Genomic DNA, 18,103 nt, shown 5'->3' on the forward strand with positions numbered 1-18,103 from the left:
GTGTTGAATTGTAAGAGCACTTGAAGCACAAGTTCTAGTTGGCACTTTTTCAATTTGTAGCAAATTTGTGTGGCAAGTCTCTAGCAAGAGCAAAGTTGCAGTGGTGAGTCTACAGTAATGCCCTGTACACACGGTCGGATTTTCCGATGGAAAATGTGTGATAGGACCTTGTTGTCAGAAATTCTGACCGTGTGTAGGCTCCATCACACATTTTCCATCGGATTTTCCGACATACAAAGTTTGAGAGCAGGATATAACATTTTCCGACAACAAAATCCATTGTCGGAAATTCCGATCGTGTGTACACAAATCCGACAGGCAAAGTGCCACGCATGCTCAGAATAAATAAAGAGATGAAAGCTTTTGGCCACTGCCCTGTTTATAGTCCCGACGTACGTGTTTTACGTCACTGCGTTTAGAACGATCGGATTTTCCGACAACTTTGTGTGACCGTGTGTATGCAAGACAAGTTTGAGCCAACATCCGTCGGAAAAAATCCTAGGATTTCGTTGTCGGAATGTCCGAACAAAGTCCGACCGTGTGTACGGGGCATAAGAGCTCTGCAAGTCTACAGCATGAAAATTCAGCCACAGTGACCCCTGTGGAGGGATGACTATAGTACAACATAACTGAACCAGAACTTGCAGTAGACTTGCAGAATGTTTGCAAAGCAAGTTGATCTGGCGTCATGAAACGCTGACTTACAGAAATTGTGCAACAAACTTGTGAAGCCTGGCAAGTCTAGGAATACCTTAGCAAGTTATTTTCAAACTTGCAGCAAAATTGCTTGCTATCTGGCACGGAGAGAGAAGGCTGCCGGTGGTGCTTCAGGAGCCTTGGGAGCACCATAAGGAATCTTAGACAGTTAACCACTCTTGTGCTCTAAGGCAGCTGAGGGCCCATACAAAACAAAACACTGGCTAGTGTTCTGAAGAGCCTTGTCCAACCCTGTCCACTACTTCGAAGGGACATTGCTCAGTGTTGTAAATCGTTCTGTTGCTGCTGTGAGGAAACCCTCATCTGCTTTCAGAGAAAGACTTCACCAAAGCTTCACTTGGATAAGAAGCTAGAGTCCTTGTGTTAACAGTTCTTCTGGAGTATCCCACTATAATCCCTTCCCTATTCAATTCTCCAATAAAACAAAAACAACAAAATCCCCTAGACTGGTTATTGGAGTAACAAGCAGAAGAGTGTGTGCACCTGGCTGTGGGAAATACACTGTGCCTGGCTGCGGGGCTGAAGTTGTGGGGATCCCAGGTAAAAGTACAGCAACCCATACGGGGGTACCGCTACAGGAGTACAATCATATAAATATCTAATACTGCAGGTGAAACCCAGAGCAAATCCCTAATAATTGATTGCAATGATTACAATACATCCTATAGCTAATCAAAACTAATGCCCCGTACACACGGTCAGATTTTCCAATGGAAAATGTGTGATAGGACCTTGTTGTCAGAAATTCTGACCATGTGTAGACTCAATCACACATTTTCCATAGGAATTTCCGACACACAAAGTTTGAGAGCAGGCTATAAAATTTTCCGACAACAAAATCCGTTGTCGGAAATTCCGATTATGTGTACACAAATCTGACGCACAAAGTGCCACGTATGCTCAGAAAAAATTAAGAAACTAAAGCTATTGGCTACTGCCCCGTTTATAGTCCCGACGTACGTGTTTTACATCACCGCGTTCAGAATGATCGGATTTTCCGACAACTTTGTGTGACCGTGTGTATGCAAGACAAGTTTGAGCCAATGTCTGTCGGAAAAAATCCTAGGATTTTGTTGTCGGAATGTCCGATCAATGTCCGACCGTGTGTACGGGGCATTACACTTGTACACAGTAAAATACATAGCTATCAAATGGTGGTTTGACCAAAGTATGTGATGCCTGGTGTACCAATGGAATGTGCTTTCAATAATTAACAGAAACTGAAATGTTAAAAGGGTTGATTTACTAAAGGCAAAAAGACTGTTCATTGCAAGGGATTTTTCACATTGCAAGGGAATGTTCTGTTAGCTTAGTAAATAAGGTGAGGCTTTATTAACTTTCATCATCCAATTGTGTGTTTTTTCTATTTTCCTGTGATTAGGTATTCTTTGCAAAGTAAATTTTTGCCACATTTACTAAACTAAGAGAAAATTCCCTTGTAAAATAAACAGCCTATTTGCTTTCAGTAAATCAGCCCCATAGTGTTTAGTGTAAAGTATCTAAACTGCATACACAGATGTCATTTGCTGGGAATATTGTATAAACTTAATAGAGGTGATATATTATATTACTTTCTTAACAGTGTGATGAAACTGTAGGCAAAGACTGCCATCCCAACAAGAAAGTACGCCAGCGGCAGACGATATCCGGCACTTCCAATTTTCCTTTCTCTGCCATAGTAGCCATAAAATAGTACAGAGTATTGGAGATAACCCTGCAAAATACACAAAGTCCTATCAGAAAAAGAGAAAACCAGAAAACTGACATTTCTCTAGGAAGTTAATATCACCTTAATGAGAACATGTAAAGGCAGAAATATGAGTACTGCCATTGTTTATTTGGATTTTGAAGTTCTAGGCTTGGGGGTTGTCATCCTGATCCTAGCTTCACTACCTGCTAATCCATTTGACCTGAACAAACACGCATAGAGGAAGTTATAGCCTTTAAAATGTCATTGATTGCTTGTTCCAAGTCAATGATTCACTAGCTGGTGAGTCCAGGAGAAAGATGTTTAGCTTCCTAAAGTATTAATAACCCACAATAGTAAAATCAGTCTGTATATGCAGTAAAGCATGCTTGTTCTACTCACTGTGGAACCTAAGGGGTTAATCCTCTGCATTGTGTAAAAAGGCTGTTTGATCCTGTCTTCTCTGATCCTCCCCTTCTTCCAAACCATCTTTGGATGGTACAGAGGCCAGGGGACAAGCTGCACATGCACAGTTTGGTGTGTATTACTAGAGAGTGTTTTTTTTCGTTGGGAGGGTGCATGTGATCAGCACAGGGCCAATCAGCACTGTCCAGAGGGTCAGGGGTCTCGCATCCTCATAGTACAATCATGGAAGAATGAAAACTCCTCCTACAAGCTTTAACCAGACACTGATAGAAGTCACAAGACTGCTATATACTGCTGAATAGAAAAGGTTTGTAAAGTTTATATTTACTAAAATAATTGCATTTCCATGATCTGTGTACTGTGTGAGACCAGATATAGTTAATGTATACCTGCTGATACCTTTCTAACACCCCACCCCTGTCATCCTCATCCTCATGTTCATCACACCTGGCACCCCACTGATACCTTGCTAACACCTAACCCCCTGTCATACTCATCATATTCATCACACCTGGCACCCCACTGATACCTTGTTAACACCCCAGGCCCTGTCATCCTCATTACACCTTGCAACCCACTGCAACCTTGTTAACACCTTCCCCCGTGTCATGCTCGTCCTCATGTTCATCTCACCTGGCACCCTACTGCAACCTTCCTAACAACCTACCCCCTGTCATCCTCATGTTCATCACACCTGGCACCCCACTGCAACCTTCCTAATACACTACCCCCTGTCATCCTCATCACACCTGGCACACCACTTCCAGCTTGCTAACACCCCATCCCCTGTCATCTTCATCCTCATCCCCCCTATAATCCCCTGCCAGCTTCCAAACACCTGCATTGACAAAGCAGCTTATTCCAATGTTGAGAGGACAAGAGTCTCTTCCTCACAAATGTGTGGTGGTAGGTAACGTGGTCTGTGGACAGGGGCTTATTGAAATATGGAACACTATGTTAACAATAAATCTGATTGAGATGCTGTGGCAGGCCGTTCATGCTTGAAAACCCTCCAGTGTGGCTGAATTAAATTACAATTCTGCAAAGAAGAGTGGGCCAAAATTCCTCCACAGCGATGTGAAAGACTCATTGCCAGTTATCGCAAATGCTTGATTACAGTTGTTGCCGCTAAGGGTGGTACAACTAGTTAATAGGCTTAGGGGGCAATGACTTTTTCACACAGAGCCGGGCAGCTTTGGACAGATTTTACCTTAATAAAAGAAATCATCATTTAAGAACTGCATTTTGTATTTACTCAGGATATCTTTGTGTAATATTAAAATTTGTTTGATGATCTGAATCTTTTAAGTGTGACAAATATCAGGAAGGGGGCACAGGAAGATACAGCCTTTTCCCTGTGCAGGAGCTTCCTGTAATAAAGACTGACCACTGTTGCTCTCTCTCCTTGTGCGGGGTGAGTGGTCTTGTCTCCGCCTCCTCCTGTAGTTTTCTGCAGGCAGCCTGTAGTGGGTGGAGCCTGCTGCACCCCCCCCCCCCCCCCCAACAGCTCTGCTCCCTGTACAGCACAGTGTTCATGTCACTGCTACTTTATATAATATCTGGGTTTGCAAAGGCAAACAAACACAAAGGGGATTTCCGTATGATGAGACCTGAAGAGGCCATATCACATGACCTGTAAAGTTGATCCAGGGAAAATCAGATTGCCTCCTGATTGGGATCAGGAAGGAAGTTATTCCCCTGCTGGAGCAAATTTGATCAAGCTTTGCTGGGGTTTTTCACCTTCCTCTGTAACAACTGTGGTTGAAGGATTGTGTATATGGGATTGTATGAATTTTTTTTTGTTTGAACTAGATCGGAAGTCAGCAACCTGTAGATCTACCAGTAGATCTCAGACAGGTGACTGGTAGATCTTGGTCTGGGTTTACTGACCTGCCATTCCAGAGCATCAAACAGAGTGCAATGGGTACTGCTTGTAAAGTTGGAGCTGTAGTAGGGAGCAAGAGCTGCATAAGATGATACCTCCTCTGTAGTGTCGGCTCCTGTCCCATGTAGAGTGATGCCAACTGCACTCCACCTCTTATCCCGGTTAGCGGTCTCCAGAGTGGTGCCAGCAACAGGAAAGAAGAGATCTGCAGGTCAGTGTGAAGCAATGCACTAGGATAATAGTATAGGGCTGCTTTTACACTGATGTGCTGCAGTTTACCTGCAGCTTTCCTGTGAATTAGCTGCGCTTAGCCATAGACTTCTATTATATACTGATGTTTTACCACCCCCAACTTAACGTGTGAATGAGCCCTAAGATGCCGCTGCTGAATGCAACTAAGGGCTCGTTCACAAGTGCGGCTCCTCTGAAAAGCGATTTGAGTGTGTGTTGATAGGTGGGGAGGAGACAATATGTTGCCTTCTCACAACCTGATTTAAACCGATGATTGCCGTGCAATGCATGCATTGGCGACACGGTGGTACTGCAATTAGAGGTTTAAATCAGGTGTGAGGAGGAAACACTGTTCCCAGTGATGTTTGACCTCTCCCTGTTGTTCAGGTAGATCTCCACCTCTTTAAGGTTGCCTAAACCTGATGGACTTGTGTCTTCTTTTCAACCTAAGGATGTAATGAGCATCTATAGCTAAGAAGGAGGCCATATTATTTAAATGTGCTAACAAATTAATTATCAGTTAAACTTGACAATGAAATCCTTACCCCAAGTGACCAGATGGTGTTCAGGTCCTGCGCTGATGGAAACTCCTTGTCGGGTATTTTCTTGTTAACAGTGCTTCCAAATGGAGCTCCAGCAAGGATCTGATAAAGGAACATATAAGTACGGTATTAGCTGCCGTAGCAAGAAAACACGGTAAAATGAGAAAAAACACTCAAAAGAAGAAATGTGTGTCATGCAAAGTAATTAAAAAATTTTGTACATATAATTAATTGTATATACTGTACTTACAATATCTATATGGTTTAATTTCAGTGTTTATTGTGTTCAAATAACATAGAGATATAGGGAAAGGGATTTGTATTCAAATCTTGACTTTTCCCGTAAAATTCCCTAATGGTCATTTGATGTGATAAGTGGTCTCACTGACTAATAGGGAGGCTCCTCAGATGGGAATCTCCATTATGGTTTAAACTAGACATTCTCCTTAAAGTGAACTTGAACCTTCCCCATTCAGAGCAAAGCAACAAGGGTTGCTGGAAAACCCACCTTCTGCACTGCTAATATGTACTTCTCAATCCATCACCTCTGGTAGCAAACTAATCTCTATGAAATTCTCAGTACTTTTGGTAAAGAGGGGGCATATGACTCTCTTCCTCCCCCATTATAGTGCTTTGTGCTTCAGAAGCCATTTACCAGGGGGCAGCACTGTCAAATGGGGTCGGGAAGAGTCCTTAAAGGAATGTACAGTGGTTTTGTGTATATTCTTTGTATCATAGTTATAAAAAAAAAAAAACAATTTAAATACATAGTTTTGTGTCACTCAAATATGAATATGCATATTACTATTTAGTATTTTCAGAGCCAACCAGCAGATGGCGCTCTCAGTTCTTTTAGTATGTTTTTTAGGGTTTCCTTAGCCCCTTTGTTGTTTATAAGCCCAATAACACAAGATGCAATTGGAACGTAGCCTCCCTGGTGGTTTTCCCGAGTGTGGCTCGGGGTTAAAATTCAGGATCATTAGCGGTAACCCCGAGCCACACTGGGGATTACATCGCAGGATCCTGGTGTGGCTTTACTTACCTTGTCCCCGGGATCCTGCGATGTCCCCCGCTGTGTCTGCGGGCTCTGTCCTCCTCCGAAGCCTCTCCGTGCCAGGCTCCGTGCCAGGCTCCATTCCCTGCGAGCGGCGCGATGCACTGGGGGCGGAGCCTGGCGGCAAATTCAAAAAATTGTAAAATCATAACACATACAGTACTGTAATCTTACAGATTACAGTACTGTATGAAATTATTTCACATCCCTTTTGTCCCCAGTGCTTTGTCCTATGCCCTGCATGCAGTTTTATGTTATATATACTGTTCTTTCTGCCTGGAAACTTGAGATTGTCCATAGCAACCAAAAAGTGTCCCTTTACATCAAAAGTGGCTTTAGACCAGCTAGAAAACAGCGATAGTAAATTAGAACACTTGCAGAATTGAGTGATAGTGAATCGTGGGGAAATTTATTTTATTACTATTTATTTTTATTTTTTTAAATTATTTATTTTTATTTATTATATTATAATTTATGTTTTTATGTTTCAAACTTTATCATACCCGGGATATCTACTAGACTCTTGTTTGGACAGATTTAAGTGTATTATTGTTAAGAATTACAGACCGTACAATATAAAACGCCAAATTTCCATGCAAAATAATTGTACCGCTTTCAGCACCTAAAATCCGAAATAATCATACCGCCAGGGAGGTTAAATATATGATGGAATGAGTTACAGCAGTGATCTCTCACCCCTCTCTTTCTGTACAACTCTCATGGAGATTTCAACCAGGTACAGAATGTCTGAAAGGAGCCCCTCTGTACTACCTCTTTAGAAAATGAGTTGTGCTTTGAGAATTCTATATCATCATGGGGGAAGTCTATATTTAAAGTAGATCAGGTTTTATTGCTGTCTCTGTCCCCACTGGGGAGATTCACCTTCTTTATTAGTCCGGGTGACCAATATACCCTGGATAGAAAGTGATGGTAAATCCAAAATGTTATAGTTGTCATCAGAACAATAATAGAGAGGAAATCCTATAACGATAGCACCAATGACGATGGAGGTAATTTTCTTTCTCACACTTTGGAGAGGTTTCTCCTCACCTGTATAGGGACCTGAATAGAAGGTCAGGCTATACACTGTATCCAGCAAACTTGTTACTGTGCTCTGAACAGTAAAAAAGTATGGGTTTGCTTAAACTGGTATTGGTTTGGCTGTTCATTAGCTGGCAATGGTAGCAGATGTAAATGACTAGGCTGACTAAGAAAATACATGCTATGAACCGATTAAGATTTAATAGCAAAATATTTCCCTGGATATTTCACTTCTATTCTCATTTCCAGATGTAAATGATATTATATACATCGATCAGCCATACCCAGGGCCGTCTTTAATATTGATTTGACTCTATTGACTCTATTTTATGAGCAAACATTTTCCTGGGGCCTCCCCAAGGCAATTTCGCCCCCCCCCCCGTACTACCCAAATCACTACATAGGACCCCCATTCCCCATACTACCCCCATAATTACAGGACCCCCCTCCCAGATCATTACACAGGACCCCTTTCCCCATACTATGCCCATCATTACACAGCCCCCTGTCCTGCTGAGCATGGAGAAGCAGGGAGGGGGGGTTATTTGGGGTGGAGAGGCAGGATTGAGGTTATTGTTTAGGGTGGAGAAGAAGGGGGGTTATTATTGAGGATGGAGAAGTGGAGAGGGGGTTATTATTGGGTGGAGAAGCAAGGAGTGGGGTTATTGGGGGTGGAGAGGCAGGGATTGGGGTTATTGTTGGGGGTGGAGAGTCAGGGAGAGGGGTTATTGTTTAGGGTGGAGAAGCAGGGAGGAGGGTTATTATTGAGGGTGGAGAAGTGGAGAGGGGGGTTATAATTGAGGGTGGAGAAGCAGGGAGGGGGGTTATTGCTGAGGGTGGAGAAGTGGGGGGGGTTATTGTTGAGCCCACAGCTGTCAATCCCTGTCCTGCACTACAACACCCAGCAGCCCTTCCCTTCATCCCACCACCAAGAGGTTCTGCAGCAGCAGCCAATCCCTGCCCTGCACTACAACACCCAGCAGCCCTTCCCTTCACCCCCCCACCAAGAAGTTCTGCAGCAGCAGTCAATCACTGTCCTGCACTACAACACCCAGCAGCCCTTCCCTTCACCCCCCCACCAAGAGGTTCAGCAGCAGCAGCCAATCCCTGCCCTGCACTACAACACACAGCAGCCCTGCACTCCCCCAAGAAGTTCTGCAGCAGCTGAGACTCCCTGAGAAGTTATCAGAGGTGGTGGGAGGGGGAGCCCGGCTGAGGACGGCGCACAGTGTCTCCGAGGGAGACAATCTACTCACTGTGCAGAGCGATGTAGACCGGCAGCCCGCAGAGGAGGGATGGGAAGGACGGAATGGAGCATGTCACTGGGGAAGACTCAGTCCACTCAGACTGAGATAAGGGGAAGGAGCGGGCCAGTAGAAGAGACACTGCGGGGATGTGACTTCACTTAACCCGTGCCGAGATGGATAATAGGGAGGAGAAAACGAATGCACTTGACTTATCAACGTTTGAGGCCCTCCAACAATGTATGGGCCCTGGGCAGATGTCCCATTTGCCCTGCGTTAAAGATCTCATTCAGGGCCAGTGCTACCACTAGGCAAACTAGGCGTGCACTGCTGCCTAGGGTGCCGGCACTGGTGTTCCTACTCTCTTCTCTTTGCAGCAAGCAACTAAGTCTCAGCATCAGCAGGCAGCTGCCACTCCATTCACACATAGTGTCAGAGGTGCAGGGACGGTGGAGGACTGTGTCTGTGTCCTGACTCCCGAATAATTGGAAGCAAGCAAATATTGATTGATGGGCACTGGTAGACTGCATTGATGGGCGCTGGTGAGGCTGCATTTAATGGACGTTCATTAAAAAGGTGGGGTATACATGGGCAGGCCAAAGGGGGTGGAGTCAGGGGTGGAGCCGGGGGGGCGGAAAAATTAGATTTCGCCTAGGGTGTCAAAAATTCTTGCACCAGCCCTGATCTCATTACAATGGCACCTGAAAGTGGGTTGGATTTATTGAGCAGCAAGTGAACATGTTGTCCCTAAAGTTGATGTGTTAAAGAAAAGAAAAAAATGGGCAAACATAAGGACTTGATTGAGTCTGATAAAGGCCAAATTGTAATGGCTAGATGACTGGGTCACAGCAATTCCAAAACTTCAGCTCTTGTGGGATGTTCCTGGTCTGTAGTGGTCAGGACCTATGAAAGTGCTACAGATAGGAAAGCTGGCGATCTGGCAACAGGGTCATGGGCAGTCAAAACTCATTAATGCACATGGGGAGTGAAGGCTGACCCGTGTAGTCTGATCCAATAGAAGCGTAACTGTGTCTCATACTGCTGAAAAAGTTCATGCTGGTTCCAATAGAAAGGTGTCAGAACACACAGTGCAGCGCAGTTTGCTTCGTATGGTGCTGTGCAACAGCAGACCAGTCAGGGTGGCCATGCTGACCCGTGTCCACAGCCAAAAGTTCCTACAATGGGCACGTGGGTATCAGGACTGGACTACAGAGCAATGGAAGAAGATGGCCTGGTCTGATGAATAGTGTTTTCCTTTATATCATGTAGATGGCCAGGTGCATCTGCCGCACTTACCTTGGGAAGAGATGGCACCAGGAAGCACTGTGGGGAGAAGGCAAGCCAGCGGAGGCAGTGTCATGCTTTGTCTAGTGTAGTCCATGCCTCGATGGCTCAGGGTTGTTTTGATGGCAAAAGGGGGACTTACCCAAAATTAAGTGGGTGGTGATAATTTTAAGGCCGACTGGTGTATATTATAATTTGATCAACTGACTTTTATGTTGGTTGACAGCAATATTATATTGCTTTAATTTAATGACACTGGAGTGAGGATTGTAAACACAGATCTTGCAGATTTTAGAGGGCTAATCTGCTGAGAAAAAAGGCAAAGCTTAATTGAACAAGCTGAAGTTAGAAGCTGATTGGCTACCATGCAGAGCTGCACCAGATTTTGCGCTCTCCAGTTTTAGTAAATCAACCCAATAATCATAGGCGTGTGCACAGGGTGTGTCGGCTGTGCCTGGGCCCACCCTAATCCCCATGCTGCCTGAATCAAAAATGAGACATCAGGGGTCTGTTTAGACCCCTGATATTTCACTAAAGCCCCCCAACGTGGCTCCTAAAATAATTGCAAAAAAAATTATAAAAAGTAATATTGTAAAAAATAAATTACTGTTATTAACTGTTAATTAATACTGTTAAAAAATAAACTAATTGTAAAAATTAATTAATAAAAAAATTAATAAAATAATATTGTAAAGAAAAAACTACTGACACCATCCACTGCTCTACTGACACCCAGACACCGTCTGAATTTAAAATAATTTTAAAATGTTTATTTACATTTATTTAGAAGAGTGTGTGTGCTATTATATATATATATATATATATATATATATATATATATATATATATATATATATATATTTATTTATATATCTACACACATACACACACACATGCATGTGTGTTTTGAGCTTTGGGGTGCACATCCTAATGCAATAGGCTGCACAAACCTGTGTCCATAGTGTTCCTTTTCCTTACATGAATACATGACTACACATAGAAGAGTGACTGGTCAAAGACTCATGTCAAGAGATCCTGCCTTATTGTAACCATTATTCTTAAAATGTCAGTGCTTGTTGAGAGAACAAGGAGTGCATACAAAAGTTGCCTTCAGTAACAAGACTTGTTACCACAAGGGCACACTGATACTAGAACTATCCATCAGTTGATGAGAATGGTAGTATGGAGCTCACATCTGTCAAAGCTTATAGGTGTCTGCCACGGCAGTGCTGATAAATGGTCTATGGCTTTTATAGAGGTTACAAAGTAGTGGTCAAGACAGAATATAATAAATCAACTGGTGTCTTGTATGTGGACAACACCTATATATCATCAGATTACTGGTGTGTCTAAGTAGCAATAAATATAGGTGCTGACATTACTATATAAAATAATTGTTGTGATCTAGGTTTGTATGGATGTATTTATTTAATGATAATAATTAAAAAAAAACTTGGATTATTAGTTTACATTTTTTGTGTACTGCATGTGTATGAAAATGAGCTCTTACCTCTGGCAACACAACAAAAGCTCCAGTCAGTATTGTGAGGACGATGTTAATGCCGAATAGCCATCGTAAAAATATAAAGTATGAAGCAACACCTGATCCAAAGTGACCTGATGGAGAAAACATAGGTTGCTTGATGCTTTTAGGCTGTGGAAGCTAAATTAAGTGTGAATATATCACATATTTCAGAAAGTTTGGAGCGTAAATGATAAGTGCATGCTAAAGCCTCAGTTTAGGTCAAATAAATTAAAAAAAAAAAAAAAAAAAACAGCAGCACAAGAGATTTTTTTTTTTTTTCAAAATAGATTTTTATTGGCAAACTCCCAATGAAATAGCGGTATAAGAGAAAACAATGCCAAAGTTTTAACATGTATGACATTTAGCAGAATTATTATCTTATACAGGGCGCATTGTATATGGCATTTTCAAAAGTCATAATAAAAAAAAAAGAAAAAAACAAAAAAAGTAGATAGATATTAAGAAGAGGTAAGAAATGGGAACAGAATAAGAAGTATACTAAGGGGAAAGGGACGATAGGTGTGGAAGAAAGGAACTATCCTCATCTGGTTTATACAGGTTTATAAAGATGTTAACGGCCTGCCCGTTCCTCCGTCTAAATTTCTTAAATAGCTAAGAGGCATAGTCAGCCCTCGATGACAGCAGCAGGTGACTCCCCACTTGTGTCCTCACCAACCGCGGCATGCTGGGTCGATGATGTCACAAGGGGGTGGGATCACTAGGTGATGTCACCAGGTGGCCCCCCTCTTACCTATATAAGAAATGTCAGATGAAGAAGGAGGAGGCAGGCTGCGGGAAGCGTTCGATGAGGACAGAGGTTTTTTCTTTTTTTCGGGTTTGGTGTTGCGGCGGGCGGCGTGAGATGGATCTACATGGGGGGACATTGTTTTTTTTTTTTAATAAAGAACTGTTCAAAAACCATCTACTGTTTTACTTTGTTTTTGACACTTTTTTGGTGAATGAGTAGGGGTGCAATGTACCCCAAACTCATTCACATGGGGGGGGGATCTGGGGGCCTCCTTGTTAAAGGGGGCTTCCAGATTACGCTAAGCTCCCTGTCCTCAGACCCCAACAACCACTGCCCAGGGAAGAGGCCCCAAAGCACACACCCCCCCGCCCATGTTGAGGGCATATGGCATGGCATGGTTCAGGAAGGGGGGGGGCGCTTTCCTGGCCTGCCAGACTGCTTACTCGGATAAGGGGGGCACACCATTTAAAAAAAAAAACATTTAAATAGCCGGGTGCCAGCAATTGCAACCTCAAGTCAATTTAAATGTGACTTGACTTGTTTTTTTTCTTCAGAAATTTCATTTTTGCTGCAGCATGTTCTATACATGCTACAGATGCGCCACATTACAGGCAGACTAAGGGGACCCTTCAGGCACTATATTTATAGGAATTTTTCATTTTTATTGTTTCACTTGAATTGGGAACCCCCACCCCAAAGCACCTTGTCCCCATGTTGATGGAGACAAGGGCCTCTTCCCAACAACCCTGGGCGGTGGTTTTGGAGGTCTGCGGGCAAGGGGCTTATCAGAATCTGAAAGCCCCCTTTACGCTGTCTTTTTTTCAAAATTTTCTATTGCTGGCATTGTTTTGTTTACATTTCAGCTGACAGTGGGAAAGCCCGCTGACAGCTGATGAGTCATTGGTTGTTAAAGGCGCGGCGGCCGGCTTCCCGGCCTGCTGCTTAACAACTAGCTATTCTTCACACAAAATTAGAATGGGTCGATCATTTTTTGACCGATCCAAATTTAAATCTTTCTGAAAATTTGGAATTCATTAGAAAATGAATAAACAAAACTAAATTTAATGAAAACTAAACTAAATTTAACAAATTTCCACACTATACGAATACCAAAAAAAACCAAAATTAGTAACATAACGAATATATCCGAAATGAAACTAAACAAATTTTTCTGTTCTGCACGTCTACTATTTAATGTCAATATATTGCTGACTTTCGTTTTCCTGAAAAATAAAAAAAATACGATTGAATATAAATGGACCCCTCTGTGTGCTATCAATTAGTCTGGTGGTAAGAGAAAGATGCTTACAGTAATCACAGTGTAGAATAAATCTCCTTTTTAAGTTGGTAAAACCTACCCATCTAAGATCACATTTCCCCAGGCTTGTAAAGTATTATGGCTCATACAAATCATATTATATGTTGATAAATCAATTTAATACACTTACTTTCTATCTTCTTTATTCTCATCTCCCAAGGAATAAACAGAACAACAAAGTTGTAGGCCAGGCGAATTAATTTTTTCCAAAGCTAAAAACAAATATACTGTATTAATTTTTGTGACTATATAGTATAATTTGTAATATGTGTGTGTGGTGGCTAAGGCTCATTTTTTACTGCACGGGGGTTCTAAATTCATATCCCATTAAGTAAATCAAATATATATATAAATTCCTCTGTATGTTCTGGTTTCCTCCCTGATCTAAGAAAATACTGGTAAGTTAATAAATGTTTGAATAAACTGGCCTGAAAATGTGATGGCTGTCATAGAGGAATTAGATTGTAAGCTCCTCTTGGGAGGGGCTGATGTGAATGTTTGTTTGTACTCTATAATCTACAACATAAAGATCATTGCTAGACACAAATCAGAAATAATGCGTGTGGTACTTAAAGGATATCTAAAGGTACATTTAAAAAAAAAAAAACAAACATGGTATACTTACCTCCTCTGTGCAGTTGGTTTTGCACAGAGTGGACCTGATACTCCTCTTCTGGGGTTCCTTAGCAGTGCACTTGGCTCCTCCTATTTTCGATTGCCCCGTCAGAGAAGCGGGGCACTCCTACGGGGACGCTCCCGTGTCCTGCTGCTGCGTCAGTTGACCGCCTGCCCCCGCGTCATTAGATTTGATTGACAGCATCGGGAGCCAATGGCTGCTATCAATCTAGCCAATCAGGACACGAGACACCGGCTGTTGCTGTTGTGCTCGTCCCGGTGCGAGAAAGACCGGGTTCAGGTAAGTAAAGATGCTCTGGGGGGGGGGGGGTGCTGCATGACAGGAGGTTTTTCACCTTGCATAGAATGCATTAAGGTGAAAAACCTTGAAGGTTTACAACCCCTTTAAATATAAAGTATTATATGGTATTCCATATTATGTGACTGAAAGGTAATACTTTTCTCCATTAATCTGAAATGAAATATTAATTATAGATGGGACAGGTTTGGCTTCTAACACAAATGAGCCTTTTCTCTCGTTTTCAATGGACACAAACTTGGTGAAGACATGCTACTTCAATTTCTACACTATTTTGTAAAAAAAAACAATTTTCAGTTCATGAAAAAGAAAACTTTTTACCAAGGTTCTGCTTTAAATATACATTCCATTAACAATGGAAACATATGCTTACAACTGTATACAGGGAACCCAACCTACCTGCTCAGAGCTTCAGATTTCTATCAATGTATAGGTCTAATGCACCACCCCACCCCACCACCTTCTTCCAGTAATCTGGGAATCTCTTTGCATTTCTGTTCATAATACACAATGTATTCCCCAAAACCCCCTCTGTAGACTTCTTGCTGTCCCTCACATACAGAAATTTTAGATCATCAATGCCTCATCACTAAGAAATTAATCAAACTTGCTAAATAGATGGAAATCTGTCTTTAAAACATTAGATCAGAATGGCTTCATATTAAACAGGTTAAGAATACTGAACAGGAAAAGAGACCCTGTCTCAGCACAGGTGAGAAGCTTTGTGGAATCTGCCAAAAGTGGATTACAGGAAAGTTAAATGAAATATTAACTTTACTTTCAACCAACATTACCTAATTTTAAACTTTATGCTGCATTTAAACTTTTTTTTTTTACATTTCTTCAGTTGCTTTCTGGTTTCTGGCCTAGGCAAAAATGATGTCATATATCCCAGGAGTCTTCATGGCATTTTTATCTTTCATCCAGAGGAGGGGCTTTCTCAGCTAAGTACACCCTCCTGCCTGCATGCCTGAGCTAAGGGCAGATGGATTCCAGGAAGTAAATGCTACATGAATTATCTGCCCTTACTCAAGATGGCCAAGGTGATTTCTCAACAAAATAAAGCATGGGGACATGGATGGATGGCTGAGTATGCTTTAAAAGTTACAAAATGAATTATATTGTTTTTCGGTTGGTGGTGCTTACATACATTTAGGCTCTTTTCACAGGAAGGGTCCAATTGGGTCAGCCTGTTAGTTTTTCAGGACTTGCAGGACTTGTATCCATTTACACCTGCCTACCTCTGGTCCAATCTGGCCCGCTAAAAACAAATGGAAGGGGAACCACCCTCCTCCGTCTGGGGGGGGGGATGATTGGATTAGAGGGCAGTCAAGTGTAAACCGACAATGGAGTCTGTTTACTCCGGACCGGCCCATAGATCAGAACGGGCTCTGAACATGTCCAATCTGCATAAACTGAGGGGATACAGATGGCTCATTCACCTGCTCTGCCCCAATCAGCAGGGTATCAGTGGACAGATCCCCTGCTGATCTCAATCGAAACTGTCCTTGGTGAAAGGGACCTTAATTAATGATTTAAGAAATACTCATTGGCCTTTGTTACTTTAGCATAGTTGCAGTGCTGGTTTCAGTCGTTACCTGGTTACCTACTAAACAGCTTTAACTATCACAATGTTAGCAACTATCTACTTTTTAATATAATAATTCTAGGAATAAATATGGTAGTTCCCGTTCCCATAACAGCTAGGTCATTTTTCATACACGCTAAATAGTCATTTCACATGAAGGCTTATTGCAGTGCATCTGCTGGCATGCCCATGTCCCATAGGTCCCAATGGACAAAAAGCTTATCTACTAGTCATACATGACTCATACAGGGAAATGACCTGTGTATGAATGTGCACGTATAATTGTACAGCTGAGAGATACATTTCCTCCTCACTGAGGGTTATCTAGTAGCTGCATCTTAGGATAAATGCTGTATTTAGGAACACAAAACAAATTACACTGTCAAACCCTCCTATCATTTACCGCCAAGGAAGCTGCCTACTTGGCTTCTGTTTAATCAGAATTGCCATGGTGCTGCATAGTTATGATACCTGCCATTTGATGGCTTGACAGCTTGGTTGAGAGCACAAGCAACTGTGACAGTTATCTTTGACAACATGCCTTGAATATATCTTCTTTTGGGAAAAAGTAAATAAGTGAGCTTAAGCTTTAAGCTGACCATACACTAGAAGGTTTTAGAACAAACATTTGTACAAAAATTCTCTTCACTATTCATTTGCATTTATCATTTGATTTTGAAGCGGATGTCATTTTCCAAATAAAAGCTGCATATGCTGATAGAAATCCGTCTTTGAGAAAAAAAATGTCATCCTGTTCCTTTGAGTTTCCTCGTTACTATGGTAAAAAATTAATGTTGATTTGACCCCACTAATGATCAGAAAACCAAACGCATGTTTAAACTAAATTCTACTAATTCTACAGTACTTCTGTCAAACTGGGAGGGTCAAAATGGCCAAATTTTGATCCGCCTATGGGCAGCTTAACATTAGGCTAGGAGAGCACAATGGCAGCTGAAGACATCTAATGTGTCCTTGCACCAATTCTAGCACGCTAAGGCCCCTTTCACACTGAGGCGGTTTGCAGGCGGTATTGCGCTAAAAATACCGCCTGCAAACCGCCCCTAAACAGCCTCCGCTGTTTGTTCAGTGTGAAAGCCCGAGGGCTTTCACACTGAAGCGGTGCGCTGGCAGGACGGTGAAAAAAGTCCTGCAAACCGCTTCTTTGGAGCGGTGAAGGAGCGGTGTATTCACCGCTCCTAAACCGCTCCTGCCCATTGAAATCAATGGGACAGCGCGGCTATACCGCGGCAATACCGCGGCTATAGCCGCGCTGTACGAGTGATTTTAACCCTTTTTCAGCCGCCAGCGGGGGTTAAAACCACACCGCTAGCGGCCGAATACAGCTGCAAGAACGACGGTACAGCATCGCTAAAAATAGCGCTGTTGTACCGCCGACGCCCCCACCGCCCCAGTGTGAAAGGGGCCTAAACAAAGATGGCAACTGCCCCAATTTATAATTAGCTTTTAAAATAAGGTGCACATGGAAGGATTTGCACGAAACAAACAAAACAAAATATGGGGCAAAAATGGGGCAATTGCCATTTTTGATTAGCTTGATAAAATTAGTGCAGGGACACATTGGACGCCTTCAACTGCCATTGTGCTTTGCCGGGTTTCAGGTCTTTCCCTGTGCCTTTAAAGACGACAGAGCTCCCTCCATGCACACCTTCCCCCAAATTATCCATTGCTAAATATGCTCCAACATGGAGGCTCTCATAGGCTAGAGTTAGAATCGAAAATAGAGCAAGGCCTTGACAAGGCAGCGCAACTTCTACATATATAAATATAGGTACCCTGTGCTGAAAAGTGTAAAACTGAAAAATATAGGTACCCTGTGCTGAAACTCAAATTCTTTTGCCACCTAACGCGAAGAGAGGAC

At 42.4% G+C, this 18,103-nt stretch overlaps 1 protein-coding gene across 1 annotated transcript in view; it reads right to left on the minus strand.

The window, feature by feature from the left end:
- Positions 1-18,103, minus strand: part of TMC3 (transmembrane channel like 3) — a 98,302-nt gene that overhangs the window by 53,303 nt on the left and 26,896 nt on the right. Inside the window, exons 4-7 of the mRNA XM_073618571.1 lie at positions 13,833-13,914; positions 11,622-11,728; positions 5,492-5,590; positions 2,289-2,431 (exon numbers count right to left, since the gene is read on the minus strand). Of these exons, the coding sequence (XP_073474672.1) occupies positions 2,289-2,431; positions 5,492-5,590; positions 11,622-11,728; positions 13,833-13,914 (431 nt within the window). The remainder of the gene's footprint in view (positions 1-2,288; positions 2,432-5,491; positions 5,591-11,621; positions 11,729-13,832; positions 13,915-18,103) is intronic.

This window comes from Aquarana catesbeiana, linkage group LG03 (genome assembly GCF_042186555.1).
Source record: "Aquarana catesbeiana isolate 2022-GZ linkage group LG03, ASM4218655v1, whole genome shotgun sequence".
NCBI classification, from domain to species: Eukaryota; Metazoa; Chordata; class Amphibia; order Anura; family Ranidae; genus Aquarana; species Aquarana catesbeiana.